Source organism: Coturnix japonica, chromosome 4 (assembly GCF_054131305.1).
Source record: "Coturnix japonica strain WE chromosome 4, WE-NBRP24, whole genome shotgun sequence".
In the NCBI taxonomy this organism is placed as follows: Eukaryota; Metazoa; Chordata; class Aves; order Galliformes; family Phasianidae; genus Coturnix; species Coturnix japonica.
Genome location: NC_140666.1, coordinates 82,553,508 through 82,575,773, shown reverse-complemented (window position 1 = coordinate 82,575,773; position 22,266 = coordinate 82,553,508). Strand labels below are relative to the sequence as shown.

General features: G+C 38.7%; 1 protein-coding gene, 1 long non-coding RNA gene and 1 pseudogene across 3 annotated transcripts in view; all 3 read left to right on the top strand.

Annotated features, from left to right (window-relative positions):
- Positions 1–9,924: 9,924 nt before the first annotated feature.
- On the top strand, positions 9,925–11,696 carry LOC146761150 (UDP-glucose 6-dehydrogenase pseudogene; annotated as a pseudogene). The gene has a single exon (XR_014946127.1). The product of XR_014946127.1 is annotated as a UDP-glucose 6-dehydrogenase pseudogene (transcript).
- LOC146761151 (UDP-glucose 6-dehydrogenase-like) lies at positions 10,101–11,010 on the top strand. Its single transcript, XM_085547747.1, has 3 exons — positions 10,101–10,352; positions 10,485–10,912; positions 11,007–11,010. Exons 1-3 carry the CDS (start codon positions 10,101–10,103, stop codon positions 11,008–11,010), a joined length of 684 nt encoding a protein of 227 aa, XP_085403873.1.
- An 8,647-nt stretch (positions 11,697–20,343) lies between the features above and the next one.
- Positions 20,344–22,266, top strand: part of LOC116653412 (uncharacterized) — a 49,677-nt gene continuing 47,754 nt past the window's right edge. Inside the window, exon 1 of the long non-coding RNA XR_014945523.1 lies at positions 20,344–21,508. This is a non-coding gene — a long non-coding RNA (uncharacterized LOC116653412). The remainder of the gene's footprint in view (positions 21,509–22,266) is intronic.

Below are 22,266 nucleotides of genomic sequence, written 5' to 3'. Positions count from 1 at the left end.
GCAAGTCTAATGTACCTTCGTCAGACATTTTTTATCTCTTCATTTTTATATCTTGGATGCAGAGATTTAGTCTTTCGTCTCCATATTCAGGAATAATGTCTTTGTCTGACCGTGAAGAGACTGGGCTGGAGGGAGGACACTCCATGATGTCAGTTTTAGGATGTCTTCTCAAAACATCAGCTCCTACTTCCTTTGTTTCCTACAAGTCATTTTTTAAAGTTACATGTGATTCTTCAGTTCCCCTGGTGATGAAAACCTTCAGGAGAAGATTGCGGCAACACAATGAAATGTTTTGCTTTTATCCATTAGATGGAGGATAAAAGATTCTGCAAACAGGACAGCAGGGCTGTCCCGATTGATCTCTGTGTTGCTGCAGCCCTGGTGATGACTATGGTAGAAATACCTTCTGTTCAGTCATTGAACTTTGAATTAGTGAATATCTGAATAATTGTATTTTACTGGAGACATTTCTACAACAAAATGATGGTGCATTTTCAAGCAATGTCAGTATTTTCATTGCTGCTTTCATAGCTGAATGTTATTTTATTTCTATATCCTCTTAAGTTAATAAATGTGACCATTACAAAACTTGAGAGGCAGGAAGAGAGATTATGGAGAGCAGCACTTTGGGAGGAGTCAATTTTAATGGTCTCATTTTTGGCAGGCTTGTACTGTTGTCTGTTAGTACTCAGCAGACATCACTGTAAGATAAATGCAATAACTCATCCTGACATGATTCTGAAGCTCAAGATTCTGTCTGTCTTGATTTATGGAGGTTTTGTCCCTGCCATTCTCATTTGCATAGTGGTTTTTGCTCCTTAACTTGAAACAAAAATCCTCTGGAACTTTCATTGTCCAGAAACTTAGCTTTGGGATTCAGGAAAAAATGGCAGCACAAACTCTGCTTACTGCTTGTTAACATAAAGTACTGAAATGATTATCATGGTAGAAGCAAGTTAGAGCTTGGTTTAGACCTGCAGTAATTCTGGAGAATACATGGTATATGAATAGAGGGTAGGGCCTGGTTTTGATCAGCTTTGTAGTTTTATAAATGCAGATTAGCTCTAATCCATTGATTGTCAGAAGACTAAATATGTCCATCATTACCATGTTCTTGAACCCTGCACACCAACCAGGTAATTGGGCAGTTACTTGACAGTGAACTTTGTATTGGTTGGATTAGTGACCACAGTGGACTTTCCAACCTTAATGATTCTATGACTCAGAAGCAGTGGTCAGAGTTGCATACTAAGATGATTTTTCAAACCCTTTTCTGTGCTTGAAGAACGTTTATGTGAAGAACCATTTATCAAAATGAAGAATGCTGCAAATACGGCACTCATAAAGAAAAGCACTGGCAAAGCACCTAAGGAGTATGACATTTTTTGATGATATAAGATGAATTAATCAACAAAAAGTATTTGGAAAAATTGGAAAAGGTGTCAGAATGCTAGACATTCTGCTTGCAGCTGTATCACTGAGGGTAGGTGGAAAACTTCTGAAGAAAGTAGCACTCTGGCTTTTCCTTAATGCATTACCAAGCTGCTTACATTAAAAATGTAAATTCTAAATAACCTTGAATTTTCAGAATGTACATTGTATCATGATGTGATCTACTAAAATCAAGTCCCTTTATATACCAGCACATAAAAGAGATGTCGTTTTCCATTGTAAGAGAGAGTTTTGAGCAAAAACTCTTTTTGTTCTTTTACAGATATATTTTAAGTATTGTACCATCACAGTTTTCTTTTTACACTGATTAATCAGGGATCTTCACCCTTAAATAAAGTCTCATCAGGATTTCACTTCGTACCAGAACAAAGGTTCCAAGGAGGATCCACTCCAATAAATCAGGCTGGAGTGCTGAGCTTGTCAAAGCTTCTGAGGAATCACTCCATGTATGGGAAATATAATAATAATGCAAATTCTCTACTTCTGTATCTGTGATGAGATGACTGGCATTGTTCAGTAAGTGTGTACTCTGTTCAGAAAACTAGAGGAAAAGCATTAATTAGCAGACATTTCTGTATTACTGGAATAAAGCCATTATGCTTCTTCATATTAAAATATGACTATCAAGCTTAATCCTCAGAAGTTCAAGGATAAAATACTTAATCCATTTTAAAGGTGGTTTTGTTAGGGCTGGTTAGGCAGGGGATTTTACTATCATCACTTGGGGAGAAGTTTGGACAAATAATGTGGTGAAATTATCTTGTTTGTTTATATCTCCTTACTCTAGGGCCAAGTGTAATGGCTGGCAAAGTGGGAAGGAAAATGGGTGTCTTCAACAGCATAACAAAAGGTGTCTGTGGAATCCCTCTGTAAAGACAGTGTTTGAGTCATATGAGAGATAATCAGCTGGGAGGACTCTCAGAAAATTTTCAGCTTATTAGCTGAACTGCCCAAGGAAGGGGAATCCTTCAAACTTGATCTACGTTTTCAGCTCTGTATTCTCTCAGTGCTGCATGCCTGTGTCTTTATAATTCCTTTTGTGTCATATTTGTTCTGAATTTGGGAATTTTCCCATAAATCACCTTGAGTTATGATTTATGACAACTTACTAAAACAGGCTTGGCATTCTTTCAAACCCCGAGACTAGAAAATACTGGCAAATACTCCAAAACCATATAATTGCAGATATCCACAGTATGTGATTTTGAGTAAGGGGAGCTTCCTCTGAGATCCCTCCAGTGAAACTGTTAATTGGGAAGCTCTTTGACTGACAGTAAAGCAGTGTGGCCTCAACAACTTTATGATAATGGAACACTTTCCATGGTTTTCTTTGGTATTGCTGCATTGAGAAAAAAAACTTACTGAAATGACTGCTGTTTCTGCTCTGTTCGCTTTCATTGGTGGTAGCTCCAGCTCATGTCTTGAGCTACCAATGTTAGGAACCCCAGGCTGTAACTGGACATTGTGCTTTCTAGGTTGTTCCTGCAGGACCTCCTCACAAACCAGGGCTGAACTTTGTCTGTTGACCCTGACAAACCCATGTATGCGGTACAGCCATCACTATCACAGACTGTGCATGCAAGTTTCAAAAGCTAAAACTCCTGTATATCACTATTTTTGAGGAGAAGAAGGGATTTTCCAGAAAAGGGAGGACTTGAGGGAATATCTGCATAGGCTTTATGCCAGTAGTATTATCATATGAATTTCTGCTGTTGTTTAACATGAAAAAGCAAATGGAGCCTTGAAAAGATGTGAGAGAGGCAATTTAAAAACAGCACCAAGAAAGAAAATGTTTCCCTTTCTGTTTGTAGCCCGTCTGTTTCACAAATCTCCCTCCCAAGCAACTTTACATAAAGTGAGTGGCATGTGTTACCCATGGCTGCAGCTGTTGGTATTTAGTATGCAGCTGCTTGATTTTACATTTTCCAGCAGCCTGATTTTTCAGAGTCTCTTGCTGCAGAAAGAGATATGGAAATCCATTTGCTGGATTTTATTCTTTAGAGTACAAAACAGAAGATGATGATTTGTCTGGGATTGTAATATTAGTGTATACATATGTCTCACATATTTAGATTTTGTGTGCTTAATCTCTGGTTTAAAAAAGATAAAGTGGAAAGCAATTCTTCTTTCAGGGTTTTATTCTAAAGCTACAGTAATACCTGTGAGTTCCTAGAAGAGAGAGTCAGCCATGAGCAGCTGGAACTCTTTGATACTTTGCTGATTGTCTGTGTACTCATATCCCAAATGTACATACACTGCAGGCTCTCAAGTGTGGAGAGTTCCTTGCCTTTGTGGTGTCTACAAGCATATTTCATAGAATCATAGAATCCTTTGAGTTGGAAGGAACCTTTAAAGGCCATCTAGTCCAACTGCCCTGCAATGAACAGGGACACTTGCAGCTTAATTATGTGCTCAGAGCCCTGTCCAGTCTGACCTTGAGTGTCTCCCAATGTCTCTGGGCAACCAGTTCCAGTCCTTTTCCATCTTTATAATAAAAAAACTTTTTCCTTATACCTATTCTAAAGCTCCATTCTTTTACTTTCAAATCATTTTGTCTTGTTTTTTCTACCTTGTCTCTCGGACTGCCAGTCTCATCAGGATTCCTTTAGCTGTAGGTCTTCTTTAAATTTCAGTAGCAGTCATAGAATCATAGAATTACCCAGGTTGGAAAAGACCTCGATGATCATCAAGTCCAATCACAGCATGAGGGGTAAGGAATTTGGACAGCATGCTAAGAAACTGCCAGCGCCCTTAAATCCCACTTATGATTTGAGTGCTTGTCTGAGATTGTAAGCCTAGGCAATTCCTGAATTACAAAGTGAATGCTTAATCTAGGAATGTTTTACTAATGGTAGCATGATGCTGACCTGCCATTGTGGTACTGGTGTGAATAACCATGCAGGCGGCCACCTGGCAGGCAACGTAAACCTGGGCTTTCTGCCCTAGAGCACTTTTCAGTCTGGATAGCGTGTTGCTGAATTAACCTTTGTACAGTCATTGTGCGCTTCAGCACAAGCAGTCAACTGGACAGTTGCCATTGAGAGATTGGTGTGCCTTGTAGTGCAGAAACAGTTCCAAGTAGCATTTAAGTAACTGTGATTTCTGAACAAAAATCTCATATTTATGTTGATTTCAGGCACTGAGCTTCAGGGGGCTCATTTGGCTCTGAAAAAATTCAGCTATAATAGCAGAAGAGAGGTTAAGGAGCCCTAAGATTTTTTGTCAAAGACATTCTTCTTTGGTTAGATGACCTCTCTCCTGAAGAGTCAGGTTTTTGAGGAATGAAAGGAGCAATAACTATGGTGGCTGGCACCAAAGTGTGTGCTGGTAGAACTTAATACAGAATGTGTTGACAAAGAAGAAATTGTCAGTGCAGTGCATTAACCTCACCTCTGAAGAGCAGTTACTCCTGGAGTAGAGAAGCCAGAGGTGGAAGAAAGTAATTAGCAATTAATGACAGGCATTAGTTCTTCTCAATAAGACTGAAGGCACATGAGAGGAGATTTTGAATTTCTTCATCCCATATTTCCTTGCAGAAAATAACTGCATCTTACTAAGAATGAGCAACAAAGGCCGTCTGCTTCTTCTTTTTTTTTTTTTTGGTCTAGAGAAAATGTTCAGTAAGTGACAAATACTGCCATAGAACGTAGCTAATGACAACCATTTTTCAAAATCCCAGAACTTATTAATAATGTTGCAAAATGAATGGTTTTATAATGTAATTGTACCATGCACATTTTTCTATGAAGACTTCAAATTTCTGAAGTCTGACAGTGAATTTTACAGTGAATAACTAAGACTTAATTTTGGATGTTACTTGCCATTTTTTTGGTTGTCATTTTTCCCCCAAAATACAGGAACTGTGGCTAATCAGTGCCTATGTGGTTCAGAGTGATCAGGACAATGCTGTGAGATTCATTGGAGATAAATACCCCATAATAGAGGAAAACCTCCAGGCATTGCTATACTGGTGTAACAGAACTGTTATGTCATGGCCTGAACTGATGGTTGAGCACTTGGTGAAGGGAGATGGCTGGGCCAGGAAGTGCAGGTGTAAGGAATTCACCTGTGCTTCCCACGTAACTCCCTGGGCTCATTTAAGGGCTAGCCTCTGAAGAGAGATTGGTTCCTGGATGAAGGCTGCTGCCTGAGTAGGAGTGTTCTGTAGCCTGAGACTCTGTTACCAGTTGGGTAGGTTTGCTTTTTTTCTATATGAGATAGTTGATGGTCCTAAAAATGCTTTACCTGGTATTGGAAAGAAGTTGTTAGAAGTAATTTTACTGTTTCCAAGGACCAGCAATTGGACAGTAAAATTATAAAGATGTGGATAGCTTGGAAATTGCATGTGAAGGGACAGGTAAGAAGGACTGCAGTAAGAATTGCTGCTTATTTGTTTTAGGCAGTTTTCCTGAGAAAAGATCATTCATCTGTTGAAGGTGCTTGATAGTACCAGTATGTTAAGTCTGACACTCTACAATTGAAGATATAGAAGACTAGATCTGGACAAGTAGTTTAGAGCAATAATTCTCTTTCCAGGTACCTGAGCATCACAGTGTACTGCAGGTGGTGAGTGAAATAAGATCCAAACTAAAGCTCTGGGAGGAAGTTATATAAATTTGTGTATTCGGCTTTCTATGGCTGTTCAGTAAGGATATGTATGAAAACTAATAAGGCTTTATCACATCAATCCCCACTGTATCTGGACCACGATAATTAAAGTTAATTAATTTTTGCCTCTTCTGCTAGGGAGTTGAGTTATCCCCCTGAAACTCCTCTGTGTCCAAAATGAAACAAATTATATATAATGATATTTCCATAGTGGAAATGAGTAGCCCTTCTAACGCAGTAAGGGAATGTCCTATGACTCAAATGTCAATGCCTTGGATAGAATATCTGCAAGAGGGAAGACCCAAATTTAAACCTTTCTCTTTACTATGATCCTAATACTGGATGCTGAGCAGTTTCTTTCAGTTTCTCAGAGAATATTATTGTGTGGATGAATTGATTTCTCAGTTTATTAGTTATTTTACTTAAATTGTAAAGAGCTGTGGGGATTTGTATCTACAGTTCTGTGTAAAGAAGATATTTTTTTGTAGCTAATGAATTGTGAGGGGATGAAAGAAAAACAAAATGTTGTGTAGCTCTTGGATTCTCTAATACTTTGTTGAACTGAGTTAAGCTGTCAATAAATATGTGTTATAGTGAAAGAGAATGGGGATGGTCTGCTTTGAATTTGCTTCAATTTACTGTCTGGTCATTGTAGTATGGTACTGTGGTATAGCATTTTATGCACTACAGTATTATAACTGTTGTTTGTCGACACAAAGGAAGGTGAGGCAGAGAGCCAGTACTGTGTCTCATAGTGTCTGCATTGATCATAGTTAAAGCAATGGCGATATCATCTAACCACACTGAACACTAGTTATGTTCTTTTAAGCCATCATAATTAAGGTGTCCCAGATAAGAGTTAAAAATGACTAGATATACTGTGAGGTGAGCAATTTGGCTTTATGGAAGACTTCTCCAGTGTTAGAAACAGACAGTGTTAGAAGTGGAGAGGAGACAGCTAAACAAGATGAAGCCAATTAGATGAACATGGAACACAATATAATATTGAAATTTCAAGTTAATGGTTGCCTTAGCGGTGAAAGAATACCTGTTCGCATTTCAGGAAAGGATCTAAAATCAATGATGCTAAAGGAACAAAATAAAACCTGAGTCATTTTGCGTCTTACACAATGATCTACAGGCATACTACTGTATAATAAGGGAAGAGGTTTGATCTCCACATGTGTGTGGGCTTTCTGAGGGACATGTGCTCTGCATTCTTAGTGAGCAATGAATAGGTGGTACTACATCTCAGTTATAGCATGTCTGTAAGAAATGGGGGAAAGTCTCATTTGATCAAGGGAAGTGTAGGGAAACTCAATTTTTGTATTCTGGCTATGCTCTCCTTTCTTCCTGTTTCTTGGTTGCCTCCTCACCTTTTCTTTCATCACCTCTGTTCATGGGACAGAAACTGTGTACTTAGATTGGACATGTCTTCTGAGAAAGAGACCCCCCTGTGTTGACTGTAACTGTCCCCCTCTTAACTTTTAGAACTGAAGGTGAATGTGAGCTGAATATAATAAAAGAGTAAATGAAGAGTCTACAAATCTAAATTCCAATGTTTTTAATGAAATTTAGTAACTGGAGAGAGATATTTGTCATCCTAGTTGAAGTAATTACTTTTTTGCCTGAAAGGATACACAAAAAATATCAATCTTTTTTACTTGAACAGGAGGAGAGTGCTAAACAGTACAATGAGAGCTTGGGAAATTGTTTTCTTTTCTTTTAAGAAACCAACTGTAATTTAGAAGGGACAGAATGCTTTCCCCAGAAAGCTGAAGAAAAACAAAAGCATCGTATACAACGCATACCATAAGTTGCAAGGGCTTCTTAGAGCCAATTTTTTCACAAGCTGTCTGTGAACTAATGCCAGTACCCAGGCCTGACTAGATCACACTGTACAGACTTCATTTAAAGTAAATAAAAGGAAGTGAGTGAGGTGCTGAGAAAGCACAAAAGTTGTAGAGCAGGAATCTCTAAGGATGAAAAAATCTGATCAGAGCATACTCAGAATTTGCTTAGTCTAGCCAGCCAGGTGCATGAGGTGGAGAGCAGAACTGCATTGTGTAAAAGCAAAACAGAAGGCATTTTAACTTAGCCTCTGAGAAGAAACAAAGATGCTTAAAAGTGTAACAGGCTGACAGTACACTATGTCTCATTTTAATGTGTACTTGCATAAAGAAATGTGGGACTGCACTGTGTGGAGCATGTATCTGGCAGCACTGATGTACTGATAGTTGTCAACAAAGACATTAGGGAATTGTTGGATCATCACTCCTTGAAGGGGACCTTAGCAGCTGTCACAAATATGCACTGCCAACATGCCAGTACTATTTAGGAGTATTATCACAAGGTCATGATGTATAGTTGCGCAGTGTTTCATGATATGGAGTTATTTTTGGCTGTGTTGTGCTCACATTAAGGTGTTGAAGGTCTCAAAAGCAGTGGGACAAATTTTCTGGTTTATACTTTTTTTTTTTTTCCCCACTTGCTAAGCATCTCTGTGGCTTCTGATGAAGATGAAAGTGTGCCAAACTACACAGTGCTCTATTTACTACTGTGTGAGCATCAGAGCAAATGAGACTTAGCTAAGGCAAGGGGAGGACTACAACTCATCATGGCAACAATGGGGTCGACTTTCAGTTAGGACCATCCATCAGTTGCTAAAAGGCAACAGGTCTCTTCCTGCCATCTTCTCTCTCTGTCACAACCTAAATTGTGCTGATCTTGAGACAAAGAAGAGCTGGACTACAGTTTTCTTCCATGGACAGAATGGCAACCAGTGCTTTGCCTTTGGAGCAGCTGGCCCTAATCCAGCTGACATGGTTGAATTTTCTGACAGCTGACTCAGAACATCTCTATTGCAACACTCTCACTACATTTTGTTGTCATCTTGGTTATAAGCCAACAGGACATACCTCGCATGTGACTACTTGTCACACCAGAAGAATTCACCTTTCCAAGTTTAGCTCCACAGTCATTCATAGGCTCTCCAAGGACAGCCTGCTTCCTACCTAGACTGCCTCAAGCTGACAGGTGTCTTCTCAGTTGTTTCATCCTTCAGATAAATTTGGTAAATTAGACAGCAGGCTTTGGGGTGGCAGATTTCTGAGGTCTGCCAGCAGAACTGGCTGAATGGGAAGAGATCTGGTTAACAGCTGAATAGCATATGCTGCAGCTTCAGGGCTTGACTTAGCAGTATCTGCTTAGACTCCCTTAATAGTCACAGCTGCTGGTGAGGGGGAGAAATCCTTTCTCCTTTGTTACTTAAGAGCTGACTGTACTATTCATTTTGTAAGAAATGTCTCCAGTGGTAACAGAGGGGAGAAATGACTTGTGGAATTTTGTTATATACCCACCCTTCTTCGTACCCATGGATGAGCTGCATGAGCAGAAGTAAGCTGGGGTGCATTCATCCAGCTAGTATCCCATATATTTTTTTAAGTGATTTTAGCATGTATGTGCATAGAAAGTAATATATTTAGATTGTCAGGAAATGTATTCATTCAGTTAGAGAAAATGAATGTATCACAGAATCACAGAATCACAGAATGAGGCGGGTTGGAAGGGACCTCAAGGATCATGTAGCTCCAACCCCCCTGCCCAGCAGGGCCACCAAACATACACCTTTACTAGATCAGGTTGCCCAGGGCCCCGTCCAACCTGGCCTTGAACACCTCCAAGGACGGGGCATCCACAACCTCACTGGGCAGCCTGTTCCAGGACCTAACCACTCTTCTAGTAAAGAACTTTCCCCTAACATCCAACCTAAATCTTCCCTCCTTCAACTTAAAACCATTTCCCCGTGTCCTGCTATTATCAGCCCTTTCGAAGAGTTTACTCCCTTCCTGGGAGGCTGGCGGCTGCACGGGGAGGAGCCGGGGCCGGGGCCGGGCCTCGCTCGGCTTCCCGGGATGAAGCGGCCGCCTCAGCCCCGCGGCGGCCCTTTAAATAGCTGCCCCGCGCATAGCGGAGCGTCGGCTTGAGCTCCTCGAGCATCACCGCCTCGGCGTTCGGCTGGGACCCGCGGGTGAGCAATCATGTTTGAGATTAAGAAGATCTGCTGTATTGGTGCTGGCTATGTCGGCGGGCCAACTTGCAGTGTTATTGCACAGATGTGCCCTAAAATCCAAGTCACTGTTGTGGATGTCAACGAGGCTAGAATCAATGCCTGGAATTCAGACACGCTCCCCATCTATGAGCCAGGGTTAAAAGAAGTGGTGGAGTCCTGTAGAGGAAGAAATCTCTTCTTTTCCACCAGTATTGATGATGCCATCAGAGAAGCTGATCTCGTATTTATTTCTGTGAACACTCCCACGAAGACTTACGGGATGGGGAAAGGGCGAGCAGCTGATTTGAAATACATTGAAGCTTGTGCTAGATGAATTGTACAAAACTCAAACGGCTATAAAATTGTCACTGAGAAAAGCACAGTTCCAGTACGTGCTGCAGAGAGCATTCGTCGAATATTTGATGCTAATACGAAGCCTAACTTGGATTTGCAGGTGCTGTCGAACCCAGAGTTCCTTGCAGAAGGAACAGCAATCAAGGACTTGAAAAACCCAGACAGGGTGCTCATTGGTGGCGATGATTCTCCAGAGGGACAGAAAGCTGTTCGTGCTCTTTGTGCTGTTTATGAACACTGGGTGCCTAAAGAAAAAATCCTCACAACCAATACCTGGTCCTCAGAACTCTCTAAACTGGCAGCTAATGCTTTCCTTGCCCAAAGAATCAGCAGCATTAACTCCATCAGTGCTCTGTGCGAAGCTACAGGAGCAGATGTTGAAGAAGTAGCAAGAGCTATTGGAACTGACCAAAGAATTGGAAACAAGTTTCTGAAAGCCAGTGTTGGGTTTGGAGGCAGCTGTTTTCAGAAAGATGTCTTGAACTTAGTGTACCTTTGTGAGGCACTGAACTTACCTGAAGTAGCCCGTTACTGGCAACAGGTAATAGACATGAACGACTATCAGAGGCGGAGGTTTGCTTCCCGTATTATTGACAGCCTGTTCAATACTGTCACTGATAAGAAGATTGCTATCTTAGGATTTGCATTCAAAAAAGATACTGGGGACACAAGAGAGTCATCCAGCATCTACATTAGCAAGTATTTAATGGATGAAGGAGCAAGACTCCATATCTATGACCCTAAAGTACCGAAGGAACAAATCATCTTGGATCTCTCACATCCAGGTGTCTCAGAAGACAACCAAGTGTCTCGGTTGGTCACTATAAGTCAAGATCCATATGAAGCCTGTGATGGAGCTCATGCCCTTGTAATTTGCACTGAATGGGATATGTTTAAGGAGTTGGATTATGAGCGTATTCACAAGAAGATGCTGAAGCCTGCATTTATATTTGATGGCCGGAGAGTTCTTGATGATCTTCATAATGAGCTACAAGTCATTGGCTTTCAGATTGAAACAATTGGGAAGAAGGTGTCAGCCAAAAGAATCCCTTTTGCTTCTTCGTGTGAAATTCCAAAGTTCAGCCTGCAGGACCCACCTGTCAAAAAGCCCAGAGTATGTATAAAGAATTATAAAGTGACCCAAAAACTAGCCAAGCAAGCTACTGTTTTTGAGAATAATTTTATAATCTCATTCCTATTTCTTTTGAAAGGGAAGATTAATGATGCCTGATTCACAATCTTGCAAGGCAATGCATACAGAGCCTATCTTTACTAAATTCCCAACTATCAGAAAACTATTTAAATGTATTATTTTCTTCACAACTTTTCTGTAGTGTACTTAGATGGTGTTTTTGCTTGAACAGAGATATACCACCTCTGCCTCAGCTTTCTCACATCTGAACAAACATAATGCTATACACATTTCTTCAAGGAACGTTTTTATTCACACTGTTTTTGTTTCCTTTTACTGTTCCCTGGATTCACAAGTTGCAGGCTGAGGAGCATGGAAAAGTTATATTCTCTACCCCACAAATTACAGTACTATTTATACACTGCAGTACTTTGTCTGACTTCGCTGGATCATGTCCATCATGATTCTGTGAACTTTTCTTTATTCTTGGTCTGCTGTAGTTGTAATTAACTATTGCAAAATGGCAATCTAACAGAAAGTAAAGGGTTATCAAAACAGGACCTTCATATAATAGGTGCTGATTCCTAAGAGGAGATCTTTTCACATATTTGATAGATTGAGGGGAAAAAAATCCAGCTAATGATCAATTATTTAAGCAGGGATACATAGCAGAACACAGAAGGAATTGCCTTATCCCATTTATGTTGCAGGAGAAGAGTAATGGCAATGTTTTCTTTTATTTCATATACTTGAGATGGAGGGGGGGATCCAAAAGACCCATAATTCCAGGCTCCTCTTTCCAGTCATTAATCTGAAAAAATATAGTACAGTAATACTAGAGTGAAATGGTATATAACAAAACAACAACAACAAAACACATCGCAAGAAGAAGCTTTGGATGTATTTGCGATGTGTTTTGTTTTGTTGTTGTTTGTTTTTTCCACTTCTGAAGTGAAAGGAAAATGAGTATTTGTGTGTATATTTTGAGTCCCTCAATCAAGGTCCCAGTTGTGTAAAAGGATGCTTATGTGTTCAGACCTGGCTAAAGAATCAGATTTTGTGTTCTAATGGCTGAATAAATACACCCAGAAGTAAATAAATACTCTGGATGTATTCTGTCTCATTACTGTTCATCTCACAACTATGGCTTCCTGGAACAAGAATATAAATTGGTATGTCCTACTGTAAGAAAATTTATCACAGACTTTGTGGAGCAGCACACGATGGTTCATAGAACCAGTTCCTGCTGTAGTCTTCTTTCAAAGGGTGTACATCTGTATTAAATGTCTACAGGACAGAAAGGTAAGAGGGAATTTGGTGCATAGCTCCCCCAATAGACATTGCTCAACATCAGGTCAGTGCAGACCTTTTCGGGGAGATGTGCTCAGTGTGATGAATGAGCTTGTGTGTTCAACTCTATGGCTCAATGTCAGTAATTAACATTTTCTTCCCATTGTGCCTTAATACCTCTCTGTACTCTATTTCCTATTACTATTTATATAAATGATATTTTAGGTATGAAAGTGATATTAAAGTATGGTAGGAACACGAGTGGCACAGGATACATAAAATGCCTAGGAAAAATGCCTCAGCAATGATTAAGGGGCATAGAGCAGCATGACCTCTCTTGAGAACTGAGCCCTTCTGTAGCATTTATTCTTTTCATCTCAGAATAAGAAAGGAAAACAAGATTGGTATGCAGAGAAACAAAGACAGTAGTTGAAATTATTAGAGGGATGGGCCGAGTTCATAATATTAACTCTCTGAATGCTGATATTTCACTACCTGCTAACACGTCTAGCTTCTGAGCCTCATAGAAGAAAGATCATCTTTGAGCAAAGATCACCTTTGTCTTTTGTGTAACCAATCCACACTATGAAGTCAGCATGTAGTAAATAGTAATAACTGAATTCATGCTTGCTTCTGACTGTGACCTCCAAAAGTATATCACTATGCTATTAAAAGATCTGTAATGGTTCATACAAGGATGATACAGAATTGGATATTTTCAATTCTGACACAGTGGTTATATTGGAAAGTTTCTAATGTATATCAATTGTCACAGCAGTGAGTTCCTTTTAACTGTGGAGATAATTTCCTACTGTGTTACTTCTATACAACTCACAATAAAGTTGCTTTTGTAAGAAAAATATAGGGAGTAGTTAATTATGCTGATTTAGCCACCCTGCAGATGTTTTTCATTGGTTTCCATACTCCAGCTACCATTTCAGAAGGTATTGTATCTTCCTCTGATTTCTCTGGTAGCAGGTGTTTTCAAAGCCAACCTTTCAGGGCAGATAGCGCAGAGGGTTTCATTGCATTTCAGTCCAATCTCACCTCTCTTTGTGATTTTGTTTTTCCCTGATGATTGCTCCAAATTGGCCCCAGTGTCTATGGATATGAATCATCTTCTGGTGCCATTCCTCTCCACCCCCATAACTGAATTTTCTCATTATGTCAAAGAATCATAGAGCCATAGAATATCCAGAGTTGGAAGGGATCCAGAAGGATCTCTGAGTCCAACTCCTGGGGCCAATCCAATTTATGTGTCAAAGGCTGGTTATACTCTACCTTCACTGCCTGACTGAAAGGCATCTGTCTACAATTCCTATTGTCATCTCCCTACTCTTCTTTGTCCTCTGTGCAATTCTGGAAAACAAAATGTTTGAATGCCTTTTGTCATTGACTTATTTTCTCAGGATAATGCAATTAAGGAAATCAGAACTTAAATTTTTACAGGGGAGAGACCAAGAAGAGAGATTTACAGGTTTGCTGTTACTTGATATCAATCCAGAAAGCACAGTAGGGTGGGGTTTTTTTTGTTTTTTTTTTTTTTCAGACTATCAAAAGATTGGTTACTGACTTTTCTTCCCTGGGTTTATTGTTTCCAAACTAATAAGGTAATGACATCAGTATCATCAAGTGATGACTTCCAGATACTTCATAAATCTGAAATGAATGCAGCCTCTCTAAGTCAGAAGGCTGTGACCTTATCATAGTTTTTCCTCATCAACATTATTACTGTTATGGCAGTGTTATGATTTCCTTGCTGAAGTATTTAGTCTTGCTATGTAATAATTTCTAATAACTACCTAGAAGAAAAGGAGTACTATCCATTCCCACTGTCCACAGTAGTCAGGACAAAAAGATATTTAACTTTGCTTAGGAATTTCCTGGGAGTATTGATAGTGGACATTAAGAATTAAGAATGATAATGCTTATGAAGGCAAGGAATAAATTGTGTTGGGAGGGAAGAAGTGGAATATGGTGGAAGATAGAAAAGCAGCTTTCAGTAATGACCTGAATCTACTTCATTCTCCCTTGGGTGCAACTATGATGCAGTTAACAAGTAAATGACTTCTTAAGACTTTTTCCAGTTCTGCTCCTTTGATTTTTATGAACGATGCACTGCTCCCCACTTCAGATACTACAGATCTGCAATTGCACCTGCATTATGGGATATAAGCTCTATAACATTTGTCCATGTAGAGCACAATAGAATTTCAGACTGTTGTTTCTAACTGAATTATTATCAAGTGGCAGATTTTTATAATCTATTCATAATTTAACAATCCCCAACCATTCTATTCAGAATGCAACTTCAAAGATAAATGTACTTGCATCACTAATCTGCTTTTGACTCCCTGAAGAATTGTTTGCATGAGTCATGGCTATTCTATAACAAAATGGTTGTCCAATGCAAGTTCCAAAATGGAATACATTGTTAATTACTCATCCTCAGGCAAGTATTATAGAAATGAACCTTCCAGGTGCTTTTCACACTGTAATATGGTTATGATGGATTCAGTTTATGTATCTTATTAGGTACTATAGCAACCCAGATATCCTGTTTTTATGTATTTACCATCCTATTCTAAAAGTTTTCTTATTTGAGTTTTCCCTAAACTTAGGGAAAATCAGGTCTTCAGTCTCAATACTACACTTGTCTTGCATTGTAACTTTCATTTTATACAGTGCCATAGATATATCAGAACACTTTGCTGGAATACAAAAAATGGTATCAATTTGTACTCGGAATACTTACAGTCTAAGAAGACTTCTAGGTCTGCCAAAGAGAACTTTTGGGAAGAGTAGAACTTCTATTTAGTAGAATTTACAATGAGCAATGGGTATTTTATAGCTGCATAGCAGAGACGATAGAGATCTCCATGCTTCAAAATCCAGTTTCTGACTATCTCCCCCTAAAATTGTTCCTTTCCTAATACTCTGTTGCCCATCACTGTGATTTGACTAGCACAGGTGAACCAACAACCCCATGGTATACTGGTGCAAGCCTGGCAGGTCCTTACTTGTCTGCCCTTTTGTGGGGATACTAAAAATTGGGAGATATTGCTTGTAAATGGATGGTTGGACTAGATTAACACAGAGACCTTTTCCTTGGTGATTCTATGATTGTAGTGGATGTAGCTTGTTAGCAAGCTCAGCTGCAGCCCTTTGGGAAAGTTATGCTAGTTCAGTGATGACAGTCAAAAAAAAAAACAAAAAAGCAAAAAACAAAAAAGGGAGTGGTGGCAAGCAGGGAGAGAGAAAAATTGACAGAAGATTGTTGTCCAAATAACTACTTCCTTATTCTTTCTTATTTGGGTTTTATACATGGATTACATCTAGAAATTATGCTTTTATGATATTAGGACTTCAGTGGATTACAGTAACGTTCTTTTTAATATTATTTTTCCCCTCAATATACTGTTTGTGCACAGTGCTTGTTCAGACTAGGTCTGTGTATAACACCAGCTCCAGTGATTTGGTCACAAATTTTCGCAAATATGAGTTAGAAGAAATAGAAATTCTGAGATATGAAACTCAGTGTGAAGGTGTCAAGAAGATCTGCAATTTCTGAACATGATGCTAATTTACTCTGTTGAATATACTCCTACCCTTATGACTTGGTGGCAAAGTTATCTGGGAGACCAGAAATAGATACTTACATGAATAAATGTTTTCATATATATAATTATGTAAATACAAACCATTCAGCTCATTTAAGTGGTATGCTTGCATTTTCTTCCTAGTAGCAAATGGAGCCTAAGAATGCTTCTCATGCACACCAAGGTTTTATTTTCATTATGCTTAAGGTTTATTAAGACTCCTTGACTTTGATTGAAAAGCCATTTGATAAATGGTGTAATTATCTTGTCCACCTCTTTATGCCCATTTTGCAACACTGCAGATTATTTGGCAGCACTTCATTAACCAGACAGACATGTGTCTTAAGTGAGCAAAAGAATAAATTTTAGGAGGTAAATATTAGAAGGATTTTATGTTCATGTGACTCAGTTGGCACAGGATATGTACATGACTTAAAATCCACCAAATGAACTTCTTTGAAATGTCTGCTTCAGCAGGGACAAAATGAGACAAATGAGAGAGGTTATCTGCTGCAAATAACATACAGTGTAAGTATGTAGTATGTAGTCTGTCTATAGGCCTGCAAAGTCATTTTAGGAGTTGACCTTGAGTTGTGAAATTATTGAAAAGAATTCACGGTAAAGGGTATAGAAACAATTTTCAGTCTATGCTGTTAGCTGAAGCTGCTTGCTTTCCATGCGGATTGTTTCTTCTCTGTGTGAATTCACTTGAGTCCTATTCTATCATTCTACTGCCACATATCAAGTGTGGGGAAAAAAGGAGAAATAAAATGTGAGTAGTAAGAAAACTAAAGGATTTTTACTGTAATAAACAAACCTTTATTATGTGAATCTGTCTCTTCCTATTGTTAGATGGTAGTGGTTTTTCTATAGTGCATTGGGAAGGTATCAGGAAAACTTCAAGAAGTCCAGAGGATGTTGTTCTTACAGTGGAGTTATTACATGAATCTTTGTGAGGGGACAAAGCATAACCTCATGCAATTTTTACTTCCCTCTGCTCGTTATTTTTTTTATTTTAAGAGATAAGTAACCACAGAAATAAATTCAAGTCAAAGCTAAAAGTCAGAGTGATTATTTTCCATATCTGTAATCCTGTTTTAGAGTTTTTTACAAAAAGATGGAAGAATTCTTATCACTTCTCCAATTGCATCTCTGAAATGTTACACAAACTTGTGTTCAGTTCTAGAGAGGCCCATTTTCTAGACAAAAGGGAAGCCTTCAGTTTGACATCATACAACATTCAGTTGTATTTTATGGGTTAATGTTTTCAAATTGTTCGCATTTCTCTTGTACATCTCTCTGTCTTTTTGAATCATGTAATTGTTGGCTGAACAAGATCTCTGGAAGTCTCTAGTTCAACAACCTGCTCCAAGTAAGACTAGATCAAGTGCAGTAAATTTAACAGTGGATCCTCAGTACAGGAGAGACATCTGACATTTTTCCTGTACTGAGGGCATTTGTCCTCGGTACAGAAGAGATATGGAGCTGTAGGAGCACATCCTGAGGAGGGGCTCAAAAATGATCCAAGGGATGGAACATCTCTCTTACAAGGACAGGCTAAGAGTGCTGGGGCTGCTCAGTCTGGAAAAGAGGAAGATCTGAAGTGACCTGACAGTGCATGCCCCTGTTTATTGCAGGCAGTTGGACTAGATGACCTTTAAAGGTCCCTTCCAACTCTAAGGATTCTATGATCAAAAGCCCCATGGCTTTGTCTGGCTTAGTCTAGACCCGTGACTGTAGGTACCATCACATCTTTCAGTGTTTCACCACTCTCCTGGTGGACCTTCTCCTTCTCTGCTTTAGCTTTGCAGCTTGTTGGTGTTAGAGTAATTGATTCAGCTTTGCTCCACAAACTGCTGTTTCTTTCTTCCTGCCTTGTTTGTTTGTTTTTTGTGGTGGTTGTTGTTGTTGTTATATGGCTATTAGCTTTCAAGATTCTCTTCTGTAATGTTGTCACTGATATGGACATCTTGATTATTTCTTTTGCGGGCAGTAGAAGTGTGTGTTTGATACCTAGATTTTCTGGTTTGATAAGACTGAGAAAATTATTACAAGAACAACGTGATTTCCAGTCTTTGCTGTCCGAAACATGATTTTATCATTGTTAACAGACTATCTGCATTGTGCTGAGGACTGATGAACTCTTTGTAGTAGTGAATAAAGATTATTTATCTTTAATGATAATTCTATCTTATCTTACACCTTTGATCAGCTTATCGTGGAATAACTGAGTTGATCTTATTTGCTCTTGTACATTTACTCCTGGGAAATCACAGTATGTTTTCACGGGCAATTTCTATAGTTGTTCTGGGACTCTGAAATGCAACAATTACGTATCCTTTCCTATTTTAAGTTAAGAATGGAGTATTTAAATGGTTCAGGTGCTGATATTACTAGTTATCAGCATGTTAATACTGTTATTACTAGCTACTTTATGCTTTTCTCTTGTCGTATATCCAAACTTTTCAGTAATGTGTACATACCGAATATTAACTTACATTTACTTCTTCATACGTTTCATGTCACTTTCAATCACAATGGTACAATGAAATTATCTGTTCACTATTACTGATATGTCAGTGAAAGTGAATATACTCCAAAAAAGATGCAGATGTATTTGCATCCCTCTTGAAATGCAGAGAATTGATAGGCACTTGACATAAAGTGTTTTTGTGTTGGGTGTTCTGTCATGTCAATGCAAAAACAAATCCCTCCCTTGCTGCTTCTTAAACTTAATCTGACAGAAGTGGGTAAGTATTATTTATATTTTTAGTGGCATCAAAAGAAAAAAAAACACAATTGGTGGAAAAGTGTTTATTGGACTTGATTAAAAAAAGTCTTTTGACTTCTGTGCTGCACAGAATGAGAACAAATAGATCCCACAATACAGAATAAGTTGTGAATTTCAGAGACTTCATGGAGAAATACGTTTGTAGATGCCTAAATCTTGATGGATGCATCTTTGAATGGATTTCACCCTCAGGCCATATATGTGTGTTACCTCTGCCAGCTCCCTGGAGAAATCTCAGTTCTTCTTTAGCATCACAAATAACAGCATACAGACAATTTTTAGTTTAATTTAGGACTAATGAATGACTCTGTCTATGGAATGATATTGTCTACTTCTTCCAATGCCCTTTAAGAGTGTAAACCATACCTGTATTCTATATAAGCCGGATTGTAAATAACAAGAAAATCCAGCTACCTATCAGGAAATATTAAGTTATTTCCTTTCAGTGGTTGTGTAAGTATGTAGACATCTCCTGATTTGGCATAGAAGATACTTGAGTCTCCTTCCAACCAGAGTTGCTAGTGTGACAAGAGTTTCTTCAGCTGGTTCAGAAACAACTGACATAATATTAGTTAATTCAAACATAATGCACAACCCAAAATGAATAACTAAAAAGGGAATTTAGGCTAAGGTATTTTCTAGAGCATGACTCTCCTCTGGTCAGTTAGGCTTCTTATGCAGAAAGTTAGTTTTGTGAACAGCAAACAGTATAAATTTGGCCATGGATGTGTAGTCAGTCTTGACTAAAATGGAGTCTGTGTCCTTCACCAGCTTCAAGGCAGCAATTGGCTGACAGCTTAGCATGCAAAGGCAATGAAAACTTGGCAGTTATATTGCTCGTCAAGTTAATTGCAGTCTCAAAGAGCTGTGTCTCTTTTCTGTTGATCTGTAGGAATGAGAAGTCCCAGGCATTCCTAAAGCATTCAGTTTGGCTCAATCATTAAATCAGTTTTCATTTGAAACTACCTTTGACAAGATCTCTATTTTATTTTTTTATTAATAAACCTTTCTGTAGCACACATAATTCTCTCAGATACTTTTATGTCTCTTGAAAATGATTGTATGCAACTCTTATGACATCAAAAATTCAGTTGTAAACAAATATTTCAGCTGCACAGACATAATATCAGCATCAGAATCTTTGAGTAGTTCTTTCAGACCTTAATAGAAAATATTTATTTGTTCTTCTGTCTTTTCTCATTTGCAAATAATGACTATCTTGTCAACACACTGAACCATAGCCTTGATATCATTTGTTTATTGTGAACTCCAATTTGAACAGTTTTATCCCCAGGAGCAATGGTTCCTTGGTAGATCCTGTAACTAATTAAAAGTTAATCTGATAGTGTAATGTATTTGATCGTATTTATGTGTACAACATAAGCCTGACCTTAAGTCTTACTTCCCACATGACATACAGTGTACAACCCATTCTCAATTGGTGGAGGGCTATAGAAGTAAGAATTTAGCTAGAAACAGCTCAAGAGAAACTAAAATGACTAAAACAAAGCAGACCAATCTAACCCATACACACAGGAGAACTGTTTTTTCTTCTCTCATCCATTATTTCATTATCTACTTTACTTGCATGCTATTAGTTGTTTCAGTCTGTAATTTATTCCTTAAGACATACCCTGAATTAAAAATCCACTCTGAACTATTGGTTGGCATTTCTGTATGTGAGCAACCCAGGCACAGAACTATTCTGTGCCTTGATGAAAATGCCTTCCTTCCTGAATTTTTATTTCATGGCTTTACCTTTTCTCCTTGTTGTTTGAATAAATAAATAATGCTAAAAACAAAAACTTCAGCCAAACAACAAACAAAACCCTATGTTTTTAGGAGAAGCTAGAGATGAGGACAGCAATGGCAGAATTTCAACTGACTTGAAGTGTTTTGCTGAACGTAAGCAGGCACCCTAAATCTAACAAGACATTGCTCACTATTATTAAGAGCAAATTTTTTGTATGGAGGGTGGTGAAGCACTGGATCAGGTTGTCTGAGGAGGCTGTGGATGTCCCATCCCTGGAGGCACTCAATGCTAGGCTGGATGTGGCTCTGGGCAGCCTGGTCTGGTGGTTGGCGACCCTGCACATAGCAGGGGGGATGAAAATGGATGATAATCGTGGTCCTTTTCAACCCAGGCTATTCTGTGATTCACTGGAGTCCACTATAAGAGTGTACCAACTGGAAGGTGAACCTTAATTCCTGTGACTTAAAGATGACTGCCTGTAAGTTGGAGTTCATTCTACTCTGTCAAAAAATCTGAATAAGAAAATGATTGATCGTAACTAACAATTTGCTGTTTTCTTGCAAAATCTTTTGAAGGCATGCATGGGTGATTAGTGTCATCTGGTTGAGATTATGGTTTTTCAGTGTCCGTATCAAAATGCTTTAATTTCCTGTGAGTTAACTTCCCCGCTGCAGAAATCTGGTGTAAATAATAGCTGCTGTAAACAGAGCTTTGAAATGATCAAAATAAAGCTTCTGGAGCTGTGCAGAGTCATTTAGCACTCTTCCTGCTTAGCAAGCTCTTGCTCCTAATTTTCATGCTGCAAGTGTCAAAACAAGATATTTCAACGTTGTCAGAGAGCTTTCTCCACTGTTTTCAAAACACATTTTGATCTAAATTGATATCCTGCTTTTTAAAATTTTGATGTAACAGTACTTTGGTGGTGTAAATTACTTTGAGAAATTGTGATCAGCATATCATGGAGGTTTCGAGGAGACGCTAAAACTACATTACTATCAATAGTCATACTGCACGTGGTTATAGAGATTGACATTATTGTCCTGGGGTAATGGAGATCAAGTGGCAAGGTGAATTACACTTCTTAATCACAAATATAGGATAATTTTAAAGGGGGAACAAGCTCTGGCAGAACAGCCTTTTAAAAATAGCATTCCAAGGTGAATGTGGGTATTGATGTCATGTGGAGAAATGATGTAAAATTTTATTCTGACCTTAGTTGAGAAGCTCATTACCAGC

Coding starts and splice junctions, on each gene's coding strand:
- LOC146761151 (XM_085547747.1), top strand. CDS start 10,101: ATGTTTGAGATTAAGAAGATCTGCTGTATTGGTGCTGGCTATGTCGGC. Junction 10,353..10,484: donor CCATCAGAGAAGCTGATCTC/GTATTTATTTCT, acceptor ATTGTCACTGAG/AAAAGCACAGTTCCAGTACG.